The sequence below is a fragment of the Saccopteryx bilineata genome, chromosome 4 (genome assembly GCF_036850765.1).
Source record: "Saccopteryx bilineata isolate mSacBil1 chromosome 4, mSacBil1_pri_phased_curated, whole genome shotgun sequence".
NCBI classification, from domain to species: Eukaryota; Metazoa; Chordata; class Mammalia; order Chiroptera; family Emballonuridae; genus Saccopteryx; species Saccopteryx bilineata.
Genome location: NC_089493.1, coordinates 64,051,649 through 64,069,966, shown reverse-complemented (window position 1 = coordinate 64,069,966; position 18,318 = coordinate 64,051,649). Strand labels below are relative to the sequence as shown.

General features: G+C 36.6%; 1 protein-coding gene across 3 annotated transcripts in view; it reads right to left on the bottom strand.

The window, feature by feature from the left end:
• RFX7 (regulatory factor X7) overlaps window positions 1–18,318 on the bottom strand; it is a 134,108-nt gene that overhangs the window by 53,859 nt on the left and 61,931 nt on the right. For all 3 annotated transcript variants that reach the window (XM_066276173.1, XM_066276175.1, XM_066276174.1), the window contains one exon: window positions 11,744–11,777. In XM_066276173.1, coding sequence (XP_066132270.1) covers window positions 11,744–11,777 — 34 coding nt within the window. The remainder of the gene's footprint in view (window positions 1–11,743; window positions 11,778–18,318) is intronic.

Genomic DNA, 18,318 nt, shown 5'->3' with positions numbered 1-18,318 from the left:
AATAATAAAAAAACATTATCTATACAGAGTGGAGAAAAGTAGATTTATAATGTTCATGTGGAAAATAACACAACAATTAATAAATAATATAATAACAAACTGTTTCCTATACTCACAATATAAACCTACTTTTGTTCCACCCTGTATTGTCCTCCCATACTAAAGATAAAATTATTCGTGTGCTTAATGTATTATTTTAAAAGTTTTTAAAAATCTTCCAAATGGCGTGGCCTTATACAGATGATTTCTTTTTGTGATACTGGAAAAACAAAGCAAAACCAGCTATTTAAATCTGGCCCATTTGTCAAGTCCCATTCCCCCATCCCAAGTAAACTCTATACCCCTTTCTTCTGAAAGTTACCCATTTCTTCTCCACCAAGTGACTAAAAGGAAGATGTGAGATTCTGCGATAAGGTCTTTACTAACAGTAACCCCAGTGCCATGTCACAAGATAAGATAAACCCTACCTTCTATTATAACCTTCTATCTACCTTCTATTAGAACAGTAAGCCTTTTTCAAGCCATAATGAATTTTAATTAGATGGCCCAAACACAATTTTTAGTTTTAATCAAGTCTGAGCCAGTAAGTTGACATTGGTCATCACTTATCATTCATTACAGCAAGGATCTGAGGTGAGAAAGCATGCCTTCTCCCATAAAAAAGGAACGGGAGGAAGTCTCATCAAGTTGTATACACCTTATACCTGCCCAAACGACATATTATAGACCTCTAGAGGGCAGGAGAGGAGGGTTGCCTCTTGTTAAGAATTATTTCTTGAGTGAGTTACTCACATTTATTTCTGAGAGTGTGTGTCATCTATCTTAGAGAGTCCTTCGCTAATAATACTGGTCTGGTTCTCAAGAAGCAGATACTCTATATCCAAATGTTTAACATATCTTTTAGTTACCATCCAATGACTTCAGCCGAAATACATAAAAAGAATTGGCTTCTAACTTCAAACATTAACCAAGAAATAGATTCAAAAAGATTAAAAATTAAATAAGATTATTCATTTTTCCATCCATCCATTTACCTACCCACCCAGCACCGAGTGCGCCTACTATGCTTTAAACATCACCTTTCATTTTAGTATGAGGTAGACAGAAAATAAAACTTTAAAGTAAACCATGTTATATGATGATGATAAATGCTATGAAGAAAAACTGTGGGAAGAGGATACATTTAAACTAGAGTGGTCAGGAAAGGTTTCATGGAAATAAGATAAAAAATGTTCTGCACCATGGCTAACCAGTAGGAAAGACTCTCAAGAGTTATTATTCTTTCTTCTACCCTACTTAAGCTTTCTATTGATTGAGTGCTCCAATGGCCAACCAGGGCAAGAAGCCACATTACTGAGAGACAGAAACAGAAGCTGCCCTCTCCCTTTCTATCCTCGTGAGTACTATGACAGCTCCCCGAGCCCTGTAAAGAATGGCTCTCAGAAGAACCTTGTCCCCAAAGAATCTAATAGAGGTCACAAACTCAAAAGCCAGGCAGGTAATATAAATGATTAAAGTGGACGATAGCCTGACCAGGCGATGGTGCAGTGGATAGAGCGTCGGACTGGGACGCCGAGGACCCAGGTTCGAGACCCCGAGGTCGCCAGTTTGAGCATGGGCTCATCTGGTTTGAGCAAAAGTTCACCACCTTGAACCCAAGGTCGCTGGCTCGAGCAAGGGGTTACTCGGTCTGCTGAAGGCCTGTGGTCAAGGCACATATGAGAAAGCAATCAATGAACAACTAAGGTGTTGCAATGCGCAATAAAAAACTAATGATTGATGCTTCTCATCTCTCCATTCCTGTCTGTCTGTCCCTGTCTATCCCTCTCTCTGACTCTCTCTGTCTCTGTAAAAAAAAAAAAAAAAAAAAAAGAATTAAAGTGGACTATAGGTAACAAAAATATCTCTGTTGAGGGGCTAAACATATGGCAGGGACTGAGAAGATTGTAGAATGCATATCATGTCTGAAAGGGTAACTGCTCCCTAGGTCTAGCCAACTCCTGTCATGTAGAAATAGGAACTCTGCCCTAAGTTTTCAAGAGAAACCAGACACCTATTTTTTTCATGGTGAACTCTCCCAATTTTGAAATTTCAATTTTGAAATATGGCAATCAAATTAAATTTTAAAAATATCAATACAGGCAAAACAAAACACTTCTGTGGAAAAGATCTAGCCTGTGGGCCTCCAGTTTAGCTCCTCTGGTCTACAGGGTCAAGGGATGAGTTCTTCCAGGGCTATAAGCACTCGAATGTTTGATTTGCTGGACCAGCCTGCTTGTTACCACCACCCAGTCCGTATCTGAGCAACCATGTGTTTTAGAATCCAGGATCTCTGGAATACACATTAGATTCAGAGCAAGCCATAAGAATAAGATTCCATAAACCAAGATGAAATGACACTAGAGAGGTTACACCCAGAGAATATTCTCTATTGCTGTGTTCCAGATATGACCCTGGTGAGAATCCAGGTCCTGTTGAACTTCCACACAGATATTCAAGATAAATGAACAGACTTTCTACAGACAAACTGCTTGCACTGCTTTCCCCCCTTATCTGGTTCTAAATAGATTACTTGCTAAATAGCATTTTTCAAAGGGGGTAGTTAGTACCTCTACTGTAAAGTCTGTGTCAGACTTTACATTTTGTAATGAATAACCTGTGTGCCCAGAAAATTGGTTCTTCGGGTTTACCTAATAACAAACTTTGGTTCCCTCTAAAGCAGAAATTTTTTTATAGAACAGTTTAGAATGTTAATTTTTGTTTATTTCCCTAGGGAGGACAAATATTATTCCAGTGAGGGTGGGAGGCAGATAGCAAAGGCCCTAAAGGATTACTTTTTTAAAAATTTTTTTATTAATTTTAATGGGGTGACATCAATAAATCAGGGTACATATATTCAAAGAAAACATGTCCAGGTTATCTTGTCAATCAATTATGTTGCATGCCCATCACCCAAAGTCAGACTGTCCTCTGTCACCTTCTATCTAGTTTTCTTTGTGCTCCTTCCCCTTCCTCCTTCCCTCTCTCTCCCCTCCCCCAACCACCACACTCTTGTCCATGTCTCTTAGTCTTTTAATTTTATGTCCCACCTACGTATGGAATAATGCAGTTTTTGGTTTTTTCTGATTTACTTATTTCACTCCGTATAATGTTATCAAGATCCCACCATTTTGCTGTAAATGATCTGATGTCATCATTTCTTATGGCTGAGTAGTATTCCATAGTGTATATGTACCACATCTTCTTTATCCAGTCTTCTATTGAAGGGTTTTGGTTGTTTCCATGTCTTGGCCACTGTGAACAATGCTGTAATGAACATGGGGCTACATGTGTCTTTATATATCAATGTTTCTGAGTTTTGGGGGGGATATACCCAGTAGAGGGATTGCTGGGTCATAAGGTAGTTCTATTTTCAGTTTTTTGAGGAACCACCATACTTTCTTCCATAATGGTTGTACTACTTTACATTCCCACCAGCAGTGAATGAGGGATCTTTTTTCTCCACAGCCTCTCCAACATTTGCTATTACCTGTCTTGTTAATAATAGCTAATCTGACAGGTGTGAGGTGGTATCTCATTGCAGTTTTGATTTGCCTTTCTCTAATAACTAATGAAGATGAGCATCCTTTCATATATCTATTGGCCATTTGTATTTCTTCCTGGGAGAAGTGTCTGTTCATGACCTCTTCTCATTTTTTTATTGGATTGTTTGTTTGTTTGTTGTTGAGTTTTACGCCTAAAGGATTACTTAATCAGTATGGAGGACTTAAGATACACTGACTACAGATTCAACACAATTTTACATATTTAAGTTTTCTACTGAATTCTTTTGCAAGAAAAACCTATTGAGTTTTTTCCCTTGGAGGGAACCTACCTCACTATTGAATAATCTGAATGATAGCACCTGTCACCTAGTTTCAGGTTTCTGTAGCCCTCCAGAAGGAACAAACACTCTGGCAACCTCATAGCCCTTTCAACTTCTCTCTCCTAATGATAATCCTAGAAAGTCCTCCTTTGGTCAACTCTTACGAACAGACCCTATCCCAACAGAGCTGACTTAAGTCAGGCAGCCCATATACTCAACTGTGACAAAGAACTTACTGGAGCCTGACCAGGCAGTGGTGTAGTGTATAGAGCATCAGACTGGGATGCGGAAGACCCAGGTTCGAGACCCCGAGGTCGCCAGCTTGAGCGTGGCTCATCTGGTTTGAGCAAAGCTTACCAGCTTGCACTTAAGGTCTCCGGCTTGAGCAAGGGGTTACTCAGTCTGCTGAGGTCCCATGGTCAAGGCACATATGAGAAAGCAGTCAATGAGCAACTAAGGTGTCACAACAAAAAACTAATGATTGATGCTTCTCATCTCTCTCCGTTCCTGTCTGTCTATCTCTATCTATCCCTCTCTCTGACTCTGTAAAAAAAAAAGAACTTACTAGACATATTCAATTTCCACCCAGGTTAGTTTACTTAACTTTCCAGGTGTAGAACATACCATTCTCTGCAAAGCTTTTGTTAGGCTAAATCACACACACACAAAAAAGGCCAATGTGCATATTTTTTAAAACCTAGAAGTAGATGGTAATATACAGGAGTCATCTCTTAGAATACAGTCAATTAGAGAACCCTCAAAATAAGGCAGTATACATTTTTCCTGGGAAGTTTGAAATATGAACTTAAATGGATTTAAAATACTTAGCCTCCCTTATTCCTAGCCTTTTATTTCTCCAGAGCATGGGGAAAAAATAAACAAAGTCTGTCTCCTCTTTTACTTTTATAATCTCACTAGAATTGCTGTTGAATTGCCTAATCCATCAGATAGAAATATTTTTCTTCTTTTCAGCTAATTTTCTGACAACCTAAATGTTATTTACTGTTTACACTAGCCTTCCCTAACGGATACCAAAATATATGGTCATTCCCCCCAACCCAAGTTCTTTTAAGTATTACTTCTAATAACCCCAAAGCAGAACTAAATCAATTTAGGGGATGTGGATATTGAAACTGGTGGGAAGATTGCTTCCTGGTGGTATACACGCTTAAAACACTAATATAAACAGGAAGTTCACAACATCCTGCTAGTTCTGAATGGTAACATGTGGGAAATAATTTCTTTGTCCTGGAAACTTGCCCTGTGGATTTTACAAATCACTTTCTAAACAGTATATCCCAGATCACCAATTTTATGACGGAAAAAGGTTTAGAAAACAAACAATGAATACGTTTTAAGATTCATGATATACAGCAGCATATTAACATTATCTCTCTTTTTTTAAATTTTTTATTTATTCATTTTAGAGAGGAGAGAGAGAGAGAGAGAGAAGGGGGGAGGAGCTGGAAGCATCAACTCCTATATGTGCCTTGACCAGGCAAGCCCAGGGTTTCGAACCGGTGACCTCAACATTTCCAGGTCGACACTTTACCCACTGCGCCACCACAGGTCAGGCAACATTATCTCTTAAGACACGTTTTATTCCAGAGTTCATGAAACACTTGACTTTTGGACCCTTTTCTTGCATAATATTAACATCCTATGGAATTAGTCTTCCAAGAACCACATTTTAGGAAATGTGGACTATTATTTCCCATCTTCCTGTGGTTGACTCACTAAACCAGGCCTTTTCTATGAAAAACGTTCAGTATTCTTTGTCTCACATTTTAGGCCTTGCTGAGCTTTATCGGGTAAGATCAATTTAAGTGAACTATGATACGGTAACTAGTTAATATGGACTGAGTAGCTTTCAAACTTTGCTGGGGTCTAGCTAATCCTCCAGTGTTGAGTATGTCAAGGTTAAGATTTTGCCTTGTCAATTATTACTATGATTATGAAAAATATAATTGGATCAGCTTTACAAATGTATAATGACATTATAGATCTAAAATTGTTATAACTTAAGAAATTTAAGACATTACGGCTATTAATAAAATTAAGTAAATCAACTGTGTTTATTGCAAAAGCATTGATTAATAAAAGACTTTATTTACAATTATGCTTCTACAAATATTTTCATTTGTATTTACTGATAGGCAGGCAAAGTGCTAAACTATAAAAATATCATAAATATAATTTTCCACTTTTACCATATTTCATACTGCCATAGTTTTCTCAATTGTAATAATTTTTTTTTTTTAACAGAGACAGAGTCAGAGAGAGGGATAAACAGGGACAGACAGGAACAGAGAGAAGAAAAGCATCAATCATTAGTTTTTCGTTGCGTATTACGACACCTTAGTTGTTCATTGATTGCTTTCTCATATGTGTCTTGACCACGGGCCTTCAGCAGACCGAGTAACCCCTTGCTTGAGCCAGCGACCTTGGGTACAAGCTGGTGAGCTTTTGCTCAAACCAGATGAGCTTGCGCTCAAGCTGGTAACCTCGGGGTCTCAAATCTGGGTCCTCAGTTTCCCAGTCCGATGCTCTATCCACTGCGCAACCGCCTGGTCAGGCTCAATTGTAATAAATTTAAATTACTAAAATTATTTCAAGTTATTATCATTATTTAATTATTTAATTATTTAGTTTTAGTGAGCATACTATAAGTATTAAAACTGGCATTCAAACAACTTGCTTGCAAAAACCAGATTATATTTATAATTAATGAGTACTAAAATTCAGCAAGATAAGGTCTTTTCACTTTTTCATTTCAGATTAATTTTAAATGTGGAAAATTAAGTTTGAGAATATTTTATTCATTATATAATAAAGTAGAATTTAAAAAATTCATGTATGAGCTCATATTTCAGACACTTTAAAAATGATATAGTGAATCATAGGTTTAAAAAGCCTGGGCTCTGGAGTCAGACTATCTGGATTAAAAGCCTAATTCTACCAATTAGCAAATTTTATAACTTTGAGTAAGTTGTACTTAACCTGTCTGAACCTGTTTCTTGATCTGTAAAATGAGGATGATAGCAGATTAACCTCAAAGGCAAATTATGAGAACTGATTGGTGAAATATGTAACGAACTTATCTGGTGCGTGGTAATAAATACTCAATAAATACTAACAACAAATAAAAAAAACTTTGTTTAGGAGGTATTATGTGCATATTATACCATCTTTTTGATAATTACTATTTGTGAATAATTATTCAGCAATTATTTACTGAGTGTCTTCCATGAACCAGGCACTGTGATACACACAGAAAATACAAAGTCATAAAACACTATCCTTACTTCCAAAAGATTTCTGAAGAAAAACAAATCTGGTGAGTAGCATAGCATATTGCAAAAACAGGGGCACCGAGCTTTTTATGGGGGTATATGAAAGTAGGGGCAGGAAAGGAAGTATGGCATATAGTCTGGACTCATACAAACTGCTAATCACTTTCTCTGTCTTCTTCTGATACAGAGGCTAGAAAACAAAATACTTTATATCCTAGTTCCCTTTGCAAGTAGAGGTATCTAAGTGGCATTACTCTAGAGCAGCAATTTTCCACTATTTTCATCTCATGGCACACATAGTTACTAAAACTCTGTGGCACACCAAAAAAAATTTTGTTGCTGATCTGACAAAAAAAAGGTATTATTTTGATTCCTACACACTGGATGACTATTGTGTTGGCTGTTGTCATTCTTTTAGTTGACAATCTAAAGGAAAAGAGGTCAGTGCCTCTAAATAGTTATTACTGCATGTTTTAAAATTTTTTGTGGCACACCAGTTGACAATTGCTGCTGTAGAGGTTATTACTCTGAAGTTCCTAAAGTGGGTTATTTAAAATGAAAGCAGGTGTCCTGAAAAATACGGACAGCCGCCCTAGAAGAAAGCCTTTTGCCCTTCCTTCCTGCCTCAGCACTTGGACAGAAGGAACATAAGTGCAGCAGCCATCAATGACGTAACAGGACAAAAGGTGACACAGTAAAAAAGAAAGAGCATAGGCCTCTTGTGGTGTTGCCTAGTTATTGTACCACTTCCTGACTGTCTAACTTTGGACTTACCGGATGACACAAACTCTCATTTCTTTAAACCACTGTAGCTGGAGTTTTCTTTTATCTGCAGCTGAAAGTATTCCTAGTAGATAAATGAGGCTTTCTGAAAAGATTTTTGAGCCAAGTCCTAAAGACGGAGTTAGGAGTTACCCAAGTGAAGAAATCTGAGAAGGGCACAGTTGGCAGAACACCTATAGAGGCCTGAGAGGGCAGGGAGTGTGGATACTGGCATCTGTTCTGCCACATGCGCCTTCTGGCTTCCTAGAGAGAGCTCATTAGCCAGGTGATCCTCAACCTTCTCCACCTTCCATTTCCTACGTTTGAGGGATTCAATACTCTCTCCTCAGTGGTTCCATATGGTGAACATTAATTTTAAATGGTAAGTTCATGATGAACATTAAATGTGATCCTTAACTAATGTTTAAATATTTAGAAACATAAATTTTTGGCAATTAAATCAATTAGCTCCATACTGATTGACACATGAAATGCCTTCAACTGAAGCTACCATGTGTTATTACTAGGTGCCAGGAACTGTATTACGCTAGTTATTTCATTTAATAGTCACAACAACTCAGTGGGGTAGGCCCTATTCTCTCTCTTTCTCTCTTAACAGAACTCAATTAGGTAAAAACGTCCAGAGTCAAACACCAATGGCAATGATGGCAAGGGCAAAGACTCAGACACAGGTCTCTTTCATTCTGCAGCCTTAGCTCTAAGCCATTCTGCTACACTGCTCATCAGTTCCTCTTAGTTTCTGGCTTGTATGTCCCATTTCACTTGCCTAATTCCTTCCTGAATCTATACAATCAAATTAATCTGTTACTATACCACGAGTCTGTTACTTTACATGACAAAGGGACTCTGCAAATGTGGGTGAATTATGGACCTTGAGATGGGGAGATTATCCTGAATTTCCAGGAGGCCCCATGTAATTATAAGTGGCCTCATAAGAGGAAGGCTGAGGGGAGGTTTGACTACAAAAAAAGAAGTGTCGGAGTGAGTGATGCATTATGATTCCAGCAGCCACTGCTGCTATGAAGATGCAGCTACAAAAAGCCAGAAAAGGCAAGTTAATAGATTCTCACTAGAGCCTCCAAAAGGAACATCTTACACCTTCATTTTATCTTAGTGAGACCTGTGTCAGAATGCTGACCTACAGAACTAAAAGATAATAAATTTGTATTGTTTTAAGCAACAAAGTTTATGGTGAATTACTATAACAGCTACAGAAAACTAACAAAGGTAGGTTCAGAATCTGGAGTGGGATACATTGAAATTGACTTTTAAAAAGTTGAATTTCCCCTGACCAGGCGGTGACGCAGTGGATAGAGCGTCGGACTGGGATGCTGAGGACCCAGGTTCAAGACACTGAGGTTGCCAGCTTGAGCGCAGGCTCATCTGGTTTGAGCAGGGCTCACCAGCTTGGACCCAAGGTCGCTGGCTCGAGCAAGGGGTTACTCAGTCTGCTGAAGGCCTGTGGTCAAGGCACATATGAGAAAGCAATCAATGAACGACTAAGATGTCGCAATGCACAACGAAAAACTAATGACTGATGCTTCTCATCTCTCTGTTCCTGCCTGTCTGTCCCTGTTTATCCCTCTCTCTGACTCTCTCTCTCTCTCTCTCTCTCTGTAAAAAAAAAAAAAAAAAAAAAAAAAAGTTGAATTTCAAGTACCCATGGGACATCCTGGTAAAATGGGTCAATTAATAAATAGATGGATATATGGGTCTGGAGCTTAGGCTGGGGATGTATAATTGGGAGTCATTAATATATTGAGGTTAACTGAAACCATCAAAGTAGATGGCAAATCCAATGTAGCAATATGTAGAAGTATAATGCAACATACAAAGTTTATCATAGTAATGCAGCACGGTTTATTTTTTAAAAATCAGTGTAATTTACCATATTAATAATATACAGTAGTAGTACCATGAGATTATTTTGATAAGTGCAGATAAAACCCAAATCTATGATAAACTCTTCTTTGCAGAAAAAGAAACAGAAGGGAACATGCTCTTCTTGAAAAGAACATCCATGAAAAAGATAATGCTAACATTCCACTGTAAGGTGAACAAAAGAATAGTTTTCTCTAAGACTGACAAGGGAAGGGTATCTACTCTCATCATTCTATTCAACATTGTCCTGGAGGTCCTAGGAGTACAATAAAATGAGAAAAATATAGACATTTCAAATGAAATGAAATTAAACTTTTCTTTGTTCATGTGTAATATGATTAAGTAGAATAGGAAATCCAAAGGATTCTCCATATAAGCTACTAGATCCAATATGTAAACTTAGCAAGGTCAATATAAATATTAGCAATAAAACAATGGGTAACAAAAAATTTTTAAGTGCTATTCATGATAGCACCCAAAATCTTAAAATATTTATTTTAAGCAAAATAATTTAAGCAAAACACATACAAAATGTATACACAGAAATTTACAAAATGCAATTATAGATGAACCAAATAAATGGAGATATACTATGTTCATAGATTATAAAACTTGTCATTAAAATGTCAATTGCCTCCAGATTGATCTATAAATTCACAAATAACCCCAATCACCAACTCCCCAGGTCTTAAAAGCACGCTTGAATATTCAAACTTTGACAACAGACTACATTTCTTGATACCAAGGGAATATCTTTTTTACTTTGTATCGCTTATATCTAGTATTGGCAGACATTTATGTAAATGCAAAAGCATCCGTTTCTTCATTTGTAAAAGGAGGGTAACAAGATTACCTACTTCACAGGATTACTGTGAAGCAAAAAGAAAATTTTGAAAAGAAAGATAAAAAAGAGTGAGGGAGGAAAACATTCCCATAATGTCCACTTTCTTAATTACTGGGCTAGAAAAGCACAGAACCGATCACATTACCTTTTCTTCTCTGAACTACTAATTATTCACTTACCTGGAAGTTAATAAGCTAATATCATAAGCTAATATGATATCAAGTACTATTTCAACACCAGACACTAAACACCCTCCCTTCTTCACCAAAAAAATTTAGCTTATAAGGAATACCCAAACTGGAATAAAAAAGTTCTGCTGTCATAAACAGAGAAAGAGGACTAACTACAATGACACTTAGGGGATCTAACAGTGCAGTCATTGAATATTCTAGAACCTAGGGAGTATTCCATCAGTAGAAATTTCATGAAAGACGTCAGTACTATTTCAGTAGCTCTAGCAGCTGTGTGCTTCTTCCCTCATATGATTATGAGAAGAACTAAGGAACTACAAATATAATCTTAATTTAAACTACTATTAAGGTGGCTTTAATTCCTAAAGGTCAGGAATCCAAACACGAAAAGTATTTTATAGCAACAAAAACTAACCCATGAAGCATTTCAAAAAGCTTTAATTTAAAGAAACTGTTAGAGTTCTGAAAGTATAAGCTAAATTTAAACTATTATTGTGGCATTAATTCCCAAAGTCCAGCAACTCAAACATGACAAAATATGCTATCAAAAACAAAACAAATCCATCAAATATCTCAAATCTTTAAACAAATTATTTAGAGTCATTAAGACAGAAAAATAAACATCCATTTTATTAACTGTTTAAATGATGTTTAGTATAAATTTCTAAATCATGCAATTACCTCAGACTGTGATTTCATTATTGATGAAATACAGTAAAGTATATAGCTTATAGCCAGTTCACCCCTAGGGTTGTAATTAAATGTCAAGTTTTATTCACTAAAATTTGGTTAGAGTTAAAATAAATATTGACTCAGGAACAATATATTTTATGTAGTGGTAAAAGCCTTATTACAAAAGAATTTTAAGATTAGTTATTTTACTTACCAAAATGCAGTCCACTTTAGACTGTACAGTTTTGCTGAAAGAAAAAGAAAGTTAGGTTAAAAATGACAAATTTATTAAATATGTCAGTATCTCAAACAGACATGGTCATTAGTCTTCCCTACAAGGACCAAAAGAAGTAAAAACTCCTTATTAAGATCAGGCATTGCCTGCCTAACCAGGCAGTGATGCAGTGGCTAGGAGTATCGGCCTGGGACACTGAGGACCCAGGTTGGACACCCCGAGGTTGCCAGCTTGAGCATGCAATCATAGACATGACCCGTGGTCGCTAGCCTGAGCCCCAAAGTCACTATCTTGAAGCCCAAGATTGCTGGCTTGAGCAAGGGGCTCAGCTGAAGCACTCCCCCCTTTCCCTGTCAAGGCACATATGAGAAAGAATCAATGAATAACTAAGATACCACAACTATGAGTTGATGCTTCACATCTCCTTTCTTGTCTGTCTGTCCCTGTCACTCTCCCCATCCTTCTCTCAAAAAAAAAAAAAAAAAAAAAAAAAAGATCAGGCATTGCCTGACCTGTGGTGGTGCAGTGGGTATGGCGTAGACTTGGAATGCTGAAGTCACCGATTCAAAACCCCACCCTTGCCTGGTCAAGGTACATAAGAGAAGCAACAATGAATTGATGCTTCCCGCTCCTCCCCACCATGCCCCAATTCCACCTTTCCTTCCCTAAAATCAATTAAAAAAATTTAAAAATCAGGCATTATATCCTAAAACTGCATTTTTCACAAATCAAAAATAAAAAGTCTATTTCCCATTCACTATACTATACTGAATCCCAAAGCACAATCAAAATGTTTTTTGAATTCACTGCTACAATCGTCTTATTATACAATATCATTTCAACAGATGTTGCAAATAAACAAAATTTTAATGATATATGAAAGTGCAGATGTATTATTATATTTAGGTATAGGACACAGAGTTTACAATGAATTGTGATTTTTACTGTATGCCTGCTACTGTGGACAATGATTTATTTAGCATTTAAAAGCCATAATAATGTAATATTATCTGCAGTTCTAAACACTTGTTATAAAGTAGATTCTCCCTCTCACTCCCCCGCCCCCCACACCAGGAAAGTATTCCCTAGACATAAAATAACAAAGCTGAACTAATATGGTAATAAGTTGGAGGGAAAGCATATATTAGAAATAACACAAATATAAAGCCAGTACATACCAATTTAAGTGAACTATTAAGTATAAGTAAACTACTACTATATAATACAGATGAAACCAGTATAAAATAATTGAAATGTCATTTGGATTTTTTTCTAACACATTAAAGTAAAAAAGCAATGAAATCATATAAAAGTCCAGAAATAGTTTATATAATTTTTTTTTTTTTCATTTTTCTGAAGCTGGAAACGGGGAGAGACAGTCAGACAGACTCCCGCATGCGCCCGACCGGGATCCACCCGGCACGCCCACCACGGGGCGATGCTCTGCCCACCAGGGGGCGATGCTCTGCCCATCCTGGGCGTCGCCATGTTGCGACCAGAGCCACTCCAGCGCCTGAGGCAGAGGCCACAGAGCCATCCCCAGCACCCGGGTCATCTTTGTTCCAATGGAGCCTCGGCTGCGGGAGGGGAAGAGAGAGACAGAGAGGAAAGCGCGGCGGAGGGGTGGAGAAGCAAATGGGCGCTTCTCCTGTGTGCCCTGGCCGGGAATCGAACCCGGGTCCTCCGCACGCTAGGCCGACGCTCTACCGCTGAGCCAACCGGCCAGGGCCAGTTTATATAATTTTTAAAAGGTGTTCCAAACCAAATTATCTTCTATAAATGTTTAGAAAAAAATAAATGTCAAAGAAGTGGTTAATCTGTCTTTGCATATAGTTATAGACTAATTAAAACCAGCATTTGAATCCCATTTCAGTTACTGCGATCAATAACCTCAAAACTTTACACCCCTACTCAGAGTTCAAATTTCCTTTTTTAAAAAACAAAGTATGACTGAATTAAGTTCAACTGCAAAGTTCAAAATGATTAAAATGAACAAGAAAGGAAATGAGATGCCTATGTAGGAGGAATAAAATCACTTTCCCATAATCCCACAGAATATTTTTTGAGGTCTTTAAATTTGGGATCATCTGTATAGTTTATTACCCAATTAACTGCTAAAGAGTGTTAAAGTTTTCTCTCTTTAATAACTCCCACAATTTCACTGAGATAATAAAGTATAGATTTAGAACTGCTGCTAAAAAGTAATACATCAAGAATTCAACCATTCTCACCACCTGGGTATAAATCACCATCATTTCCCATCTAAAGTGTATAATAACCTTCTAACTGGTTTCCCTGCTTCTGTCTTGATCCACCAACAACTAGTTGGCTATTCTTAAGCAGCCAAAATGATTCCATGTCTTTAACATGACCAACAAAGCCCTGCATGGTTCAGTCCTATGCTATCTAATCTCATCTCCTAGTTTACTTACTATTCATTCATTCAATTTCTGTCACACTGGCCTCCAAGCTACTTTTCAAGGTAGGAGCAGGGCCTTTGCACTAGCTTTTTTCAATCAGCTCTGACACTCATCTCCCATATAATTTATTCACTTTCTTTGTGACTTTGCTTAATGTTTATCTTCTACAGACAGTTCTTCCCTGACTTCCCATATAAAATACTGTCCATCACTCTCTATCCCTCTTCACCTGCTTCATTTTTCATAATTGTACTTGTCACCAGGCATTTTATATTTTTATTAATTTATGTCAACCAGCTATCTTCCTTGACTAGAATTTAAACTCCTTAAGAGAAGGTTCTGTTTTGCTCAATGCTGTATTATCATCTGGCACATGTTAGATGTTTATTAAAATCTGTTGAAGAATAAATGCAAAAAAACCATATTCACTCCCCCCCCCATGCAGAAATCTTTGAAAAGACTGGGGCCATGTAAAAAAAAGTTTTTAGAGAAATTGATATAAAATTTAAAATGTGATTATTTTTTAAACCACAGATCTAAATATATTCCCCTTCTACCAGAAACAGACTGCTTTATGGGATATCTATAAGGATGAGTATGTCTTCCTATCACAAACAATTGGTAAATCTCTAAAAGTATACGTAAAAGACACCTTTAAAAGAATAAATATGTGAAGTAAAATGAAAGTATTTCTGAGTTAGATATAAACCTTGGCAATTCACTTAATCGAACCCTTTGATTACACTGGGGAACAAAATTTTTGTTGCATCCACAAAAACACTTGTTCTTACCTAATTCGAGTGTACTGATCTCAAATCTGACATTAGTTTTTCTCTGTAAGCTACAGTTTTTTTTGCAATTCTAAATTTTAGGTTTTCATCTTATTGTAAAATTTCCAACATTTAGTTTAACATAATGAAGTAGAATGTCTTCTTGGGCATCATCTTTGTGAAAATATAATAATTTATATAATGCAATAAATACACTAATACACTAAAAGATATGATAGCATCAGAATTTGTCTACAATTTCAAAATAGAACATATTAAAACTTATTTTAATCATAAAACTTGCGCAAAACTTATTTAAATTCTATTCAGGCAAAAATTTGCGTTTGTAGCTCTTGTGTTTGTGTACTTGTTGAGGACAATCTCGTTTGATGCTCCAGCAGTAGTCTGTTCATCACTAACAGCTCCAAGATTTTCAGGAAACTTATCAAGGTGACTGTTCAGGAAGTGAATCTTAACGCTCATGTTACATCCAATGTCCTGGAAAGCCAACAGCATCCTTTGAATGGGAAGTTCATAGTTTTCTGCTTTTTTGTTGCCAAGGAAATTCTTTGTAACTGCCACAAAAGACTGCCATGCTGCTTTCTCCTTATTCATCTTCCTGACAAATTCTTCGTCACATATGAGCATTCAAATTTGAGGTCCATTGAATACACCTGCTTTTATCTTCTTGAAAGACAAGGCAGGAAAAGCAGAAATAATATGCTGAAAGCATTCCTTTTCTCTATTCAAAGCCTGAACAAACTACTACATTAAGCCAAGTTTGATGTGAAGTGGGGGAAAAATGATCCTGTCTTGATTAACTACAGGTTCATTCACAATATTCTGCACCCCTACTTCCAGAGCTTCACGTTTCGGCCACTCCTTCTGTGTCCAGTGTTTCTCCCGAGCTCGGCTGTCCCACAAACACAGAAAGCAAGGATACTTTGTGAAACCTCTCTGTTGTCCTAGCAGGAAATTTACCATTTTAAGATCCACACAAATGATCCAGTTATGCTCCTCATACTTCAGAAAGTCGAGGACAATTTTTATGTCATTATAATCTTCTCGCAGATGAGTTGAATAACCAATTGGAACCGCTGCATAAACATTACCATTGTGTAGGAGAACACATTTCAGACTCCGTTTAGAGCTGTCAAGAAATAGCCGCCATTCTGTTGGACTGTAAGTGGTAACACCTAGCTGGCTGAGAAGACTACTGATATCACGACAGTAAACAAAGTGTTTGTCTTCGGAAAAAAAGTCCACAAAAATTTGTTCACACTTCCTGAAATGGGATACTGTAGCTGACCAGTGAAGTACATTCTTTTCTTGAAGCCTAGAGGCTAATAACTCAGCTACTTTCTTTGATAGGCCCAAATCTCTTACTAAGTCATTCAATTTGAGGGCTGGCTAAACTGCTGAGGGGTTAATGACTGCTTGGCATCAGAAGAAGACCCTTCAGATTCTACAACCATTTCCTCAGGCATCTTATCAAAATACACTTGATCACCATGTTCACTTTCTTCATCCTTAGAAGAAATAAACCCATTAAAAACGAACCAGGTGTGTCTCAGAGTGTGGGATAGGTCATATTGCTGAAGGAATATTAGGATATGAGATCATATGCCACTTTTTCTTGCCGATGCCCTTTGTACGGATCAGACAGAAATAACAGTCACTGCTGTGGTCCTTATGTTCACGCCAAACCATGGGAATATCAAAAGGCATTCCTTTGCGTTTTCCTTTTGTCCAGTCATGAAGCATTTCCTCACAATTATGACACACAATATGAGGAGCCCAATTCTTGTCTTGATCGCCAAGGGGAACTTGAAAATTGGTAATATATGCATGTGTCACAAATGATGAAATATTGCGCCTTTGACATTGAAGTGTGTAACAGCCACATATATAACAGAAGGTGTCAGGACTATTCTTACATTTATGCCTACTCAAAGAAGCCATGATTCAATCTTAAAATAAGAGGGTGTTTTTATCAGATAATTTTTTATATTTAAAAACAACTACAGTTATGTAAAAGTGATGTTTGTAAAACATTAATTGCCTTGTGGTTATGTTCAATCCAAGAGTCGTTGCCCTTTAACTCCAATTTAAAAACCAATGCATGCCATTAACTGTAACAAAAAGAAATTAAAATTGCATAAAAACTAGAGCATGCACCAAAAAACGGATTTCACATTTGGAATCAGTGATGCATATATATAGAAAAAGTTCTAAAATCTCATGCAACAGAAAATAAAAAAAAATTGTTCCTCAGTGTTATTTTTTAATTCATACTTAAAACAAGCATAACAGAAGGTTACAGATAAATTTTAAGTCCCTTCTGCTGTTCTGTCCAGTCTCACACCCCTCCCCTTCTCCCCAGACGACCTTCTGATGTGCAACCTTCACAGCTGATATTTCAATACTTGTATTAGATATACAAATATTTATAAGCACTATAAACTGGTGTTCAGTTTTAAAATGTTTATATAAATGATATTACAGTGTATATACTTTATAATTGTCTTTTTTTCATTCAACATTATTTTGGTATCTATCAATGTTTATACACTTCGATGAAGTTCATTCACTTTAACTGCTAAAAAGTATTCCACTGACTATATCAAATTTACTCATCCATTTCTCTAATGAAGGCAATTACATACTTTCCCGTTTTTCTACAAACAATGTTATTTTTGTACATGTCTTTGTACACGTCTCCTGGTATACTCATTCAAAAATTTCTCAGTTATAAATCTACAAGCCGATTTCCTGGGGTTCATGTATGTATATTTTCAATCTTATTCTATGCTACCAAATTTCCCTCCCAGCACTTGCATCCATTTATACTTCCATCAGTAATATATGACAGTCCCTGTTTTCCTACAACCTGCATGATTATATATACATGCCATTTATTCATGATATATAAAGTGCATATATTAAAAATTTGTCATTCTAATACAAAATTTTTAATTTGTTATTTTCCCAATTACTAGCAATGCTGTGTACCTAGTAGGTGAAAAGCTACTTACTGGCCATTTAGGTTTTCCCCTCCATAAATTGCTGTTCATAATCTTTGCTCATTTTTAAATAAATTTCTTAAGAAACTGTAGTAGTTCTTTATATATTCTGGATACTAATGTATTACATATACTTAACTTTGTTAATGATATATTTTAATAATATCTTATGAAATAAAAGTAGTAATATTTTACTAATCTTTAAATTTTTTATTGAGTTACATTAATTTCTTTCCTTTACAACTTGTGTTTTTTGTCTTAAGAATTTCTATCTAGCCTGACCAGGCGGTGGCACAATGGGTAGAGTGTTGTACTGGGACACAGAGGATCCAGGTTTGAAA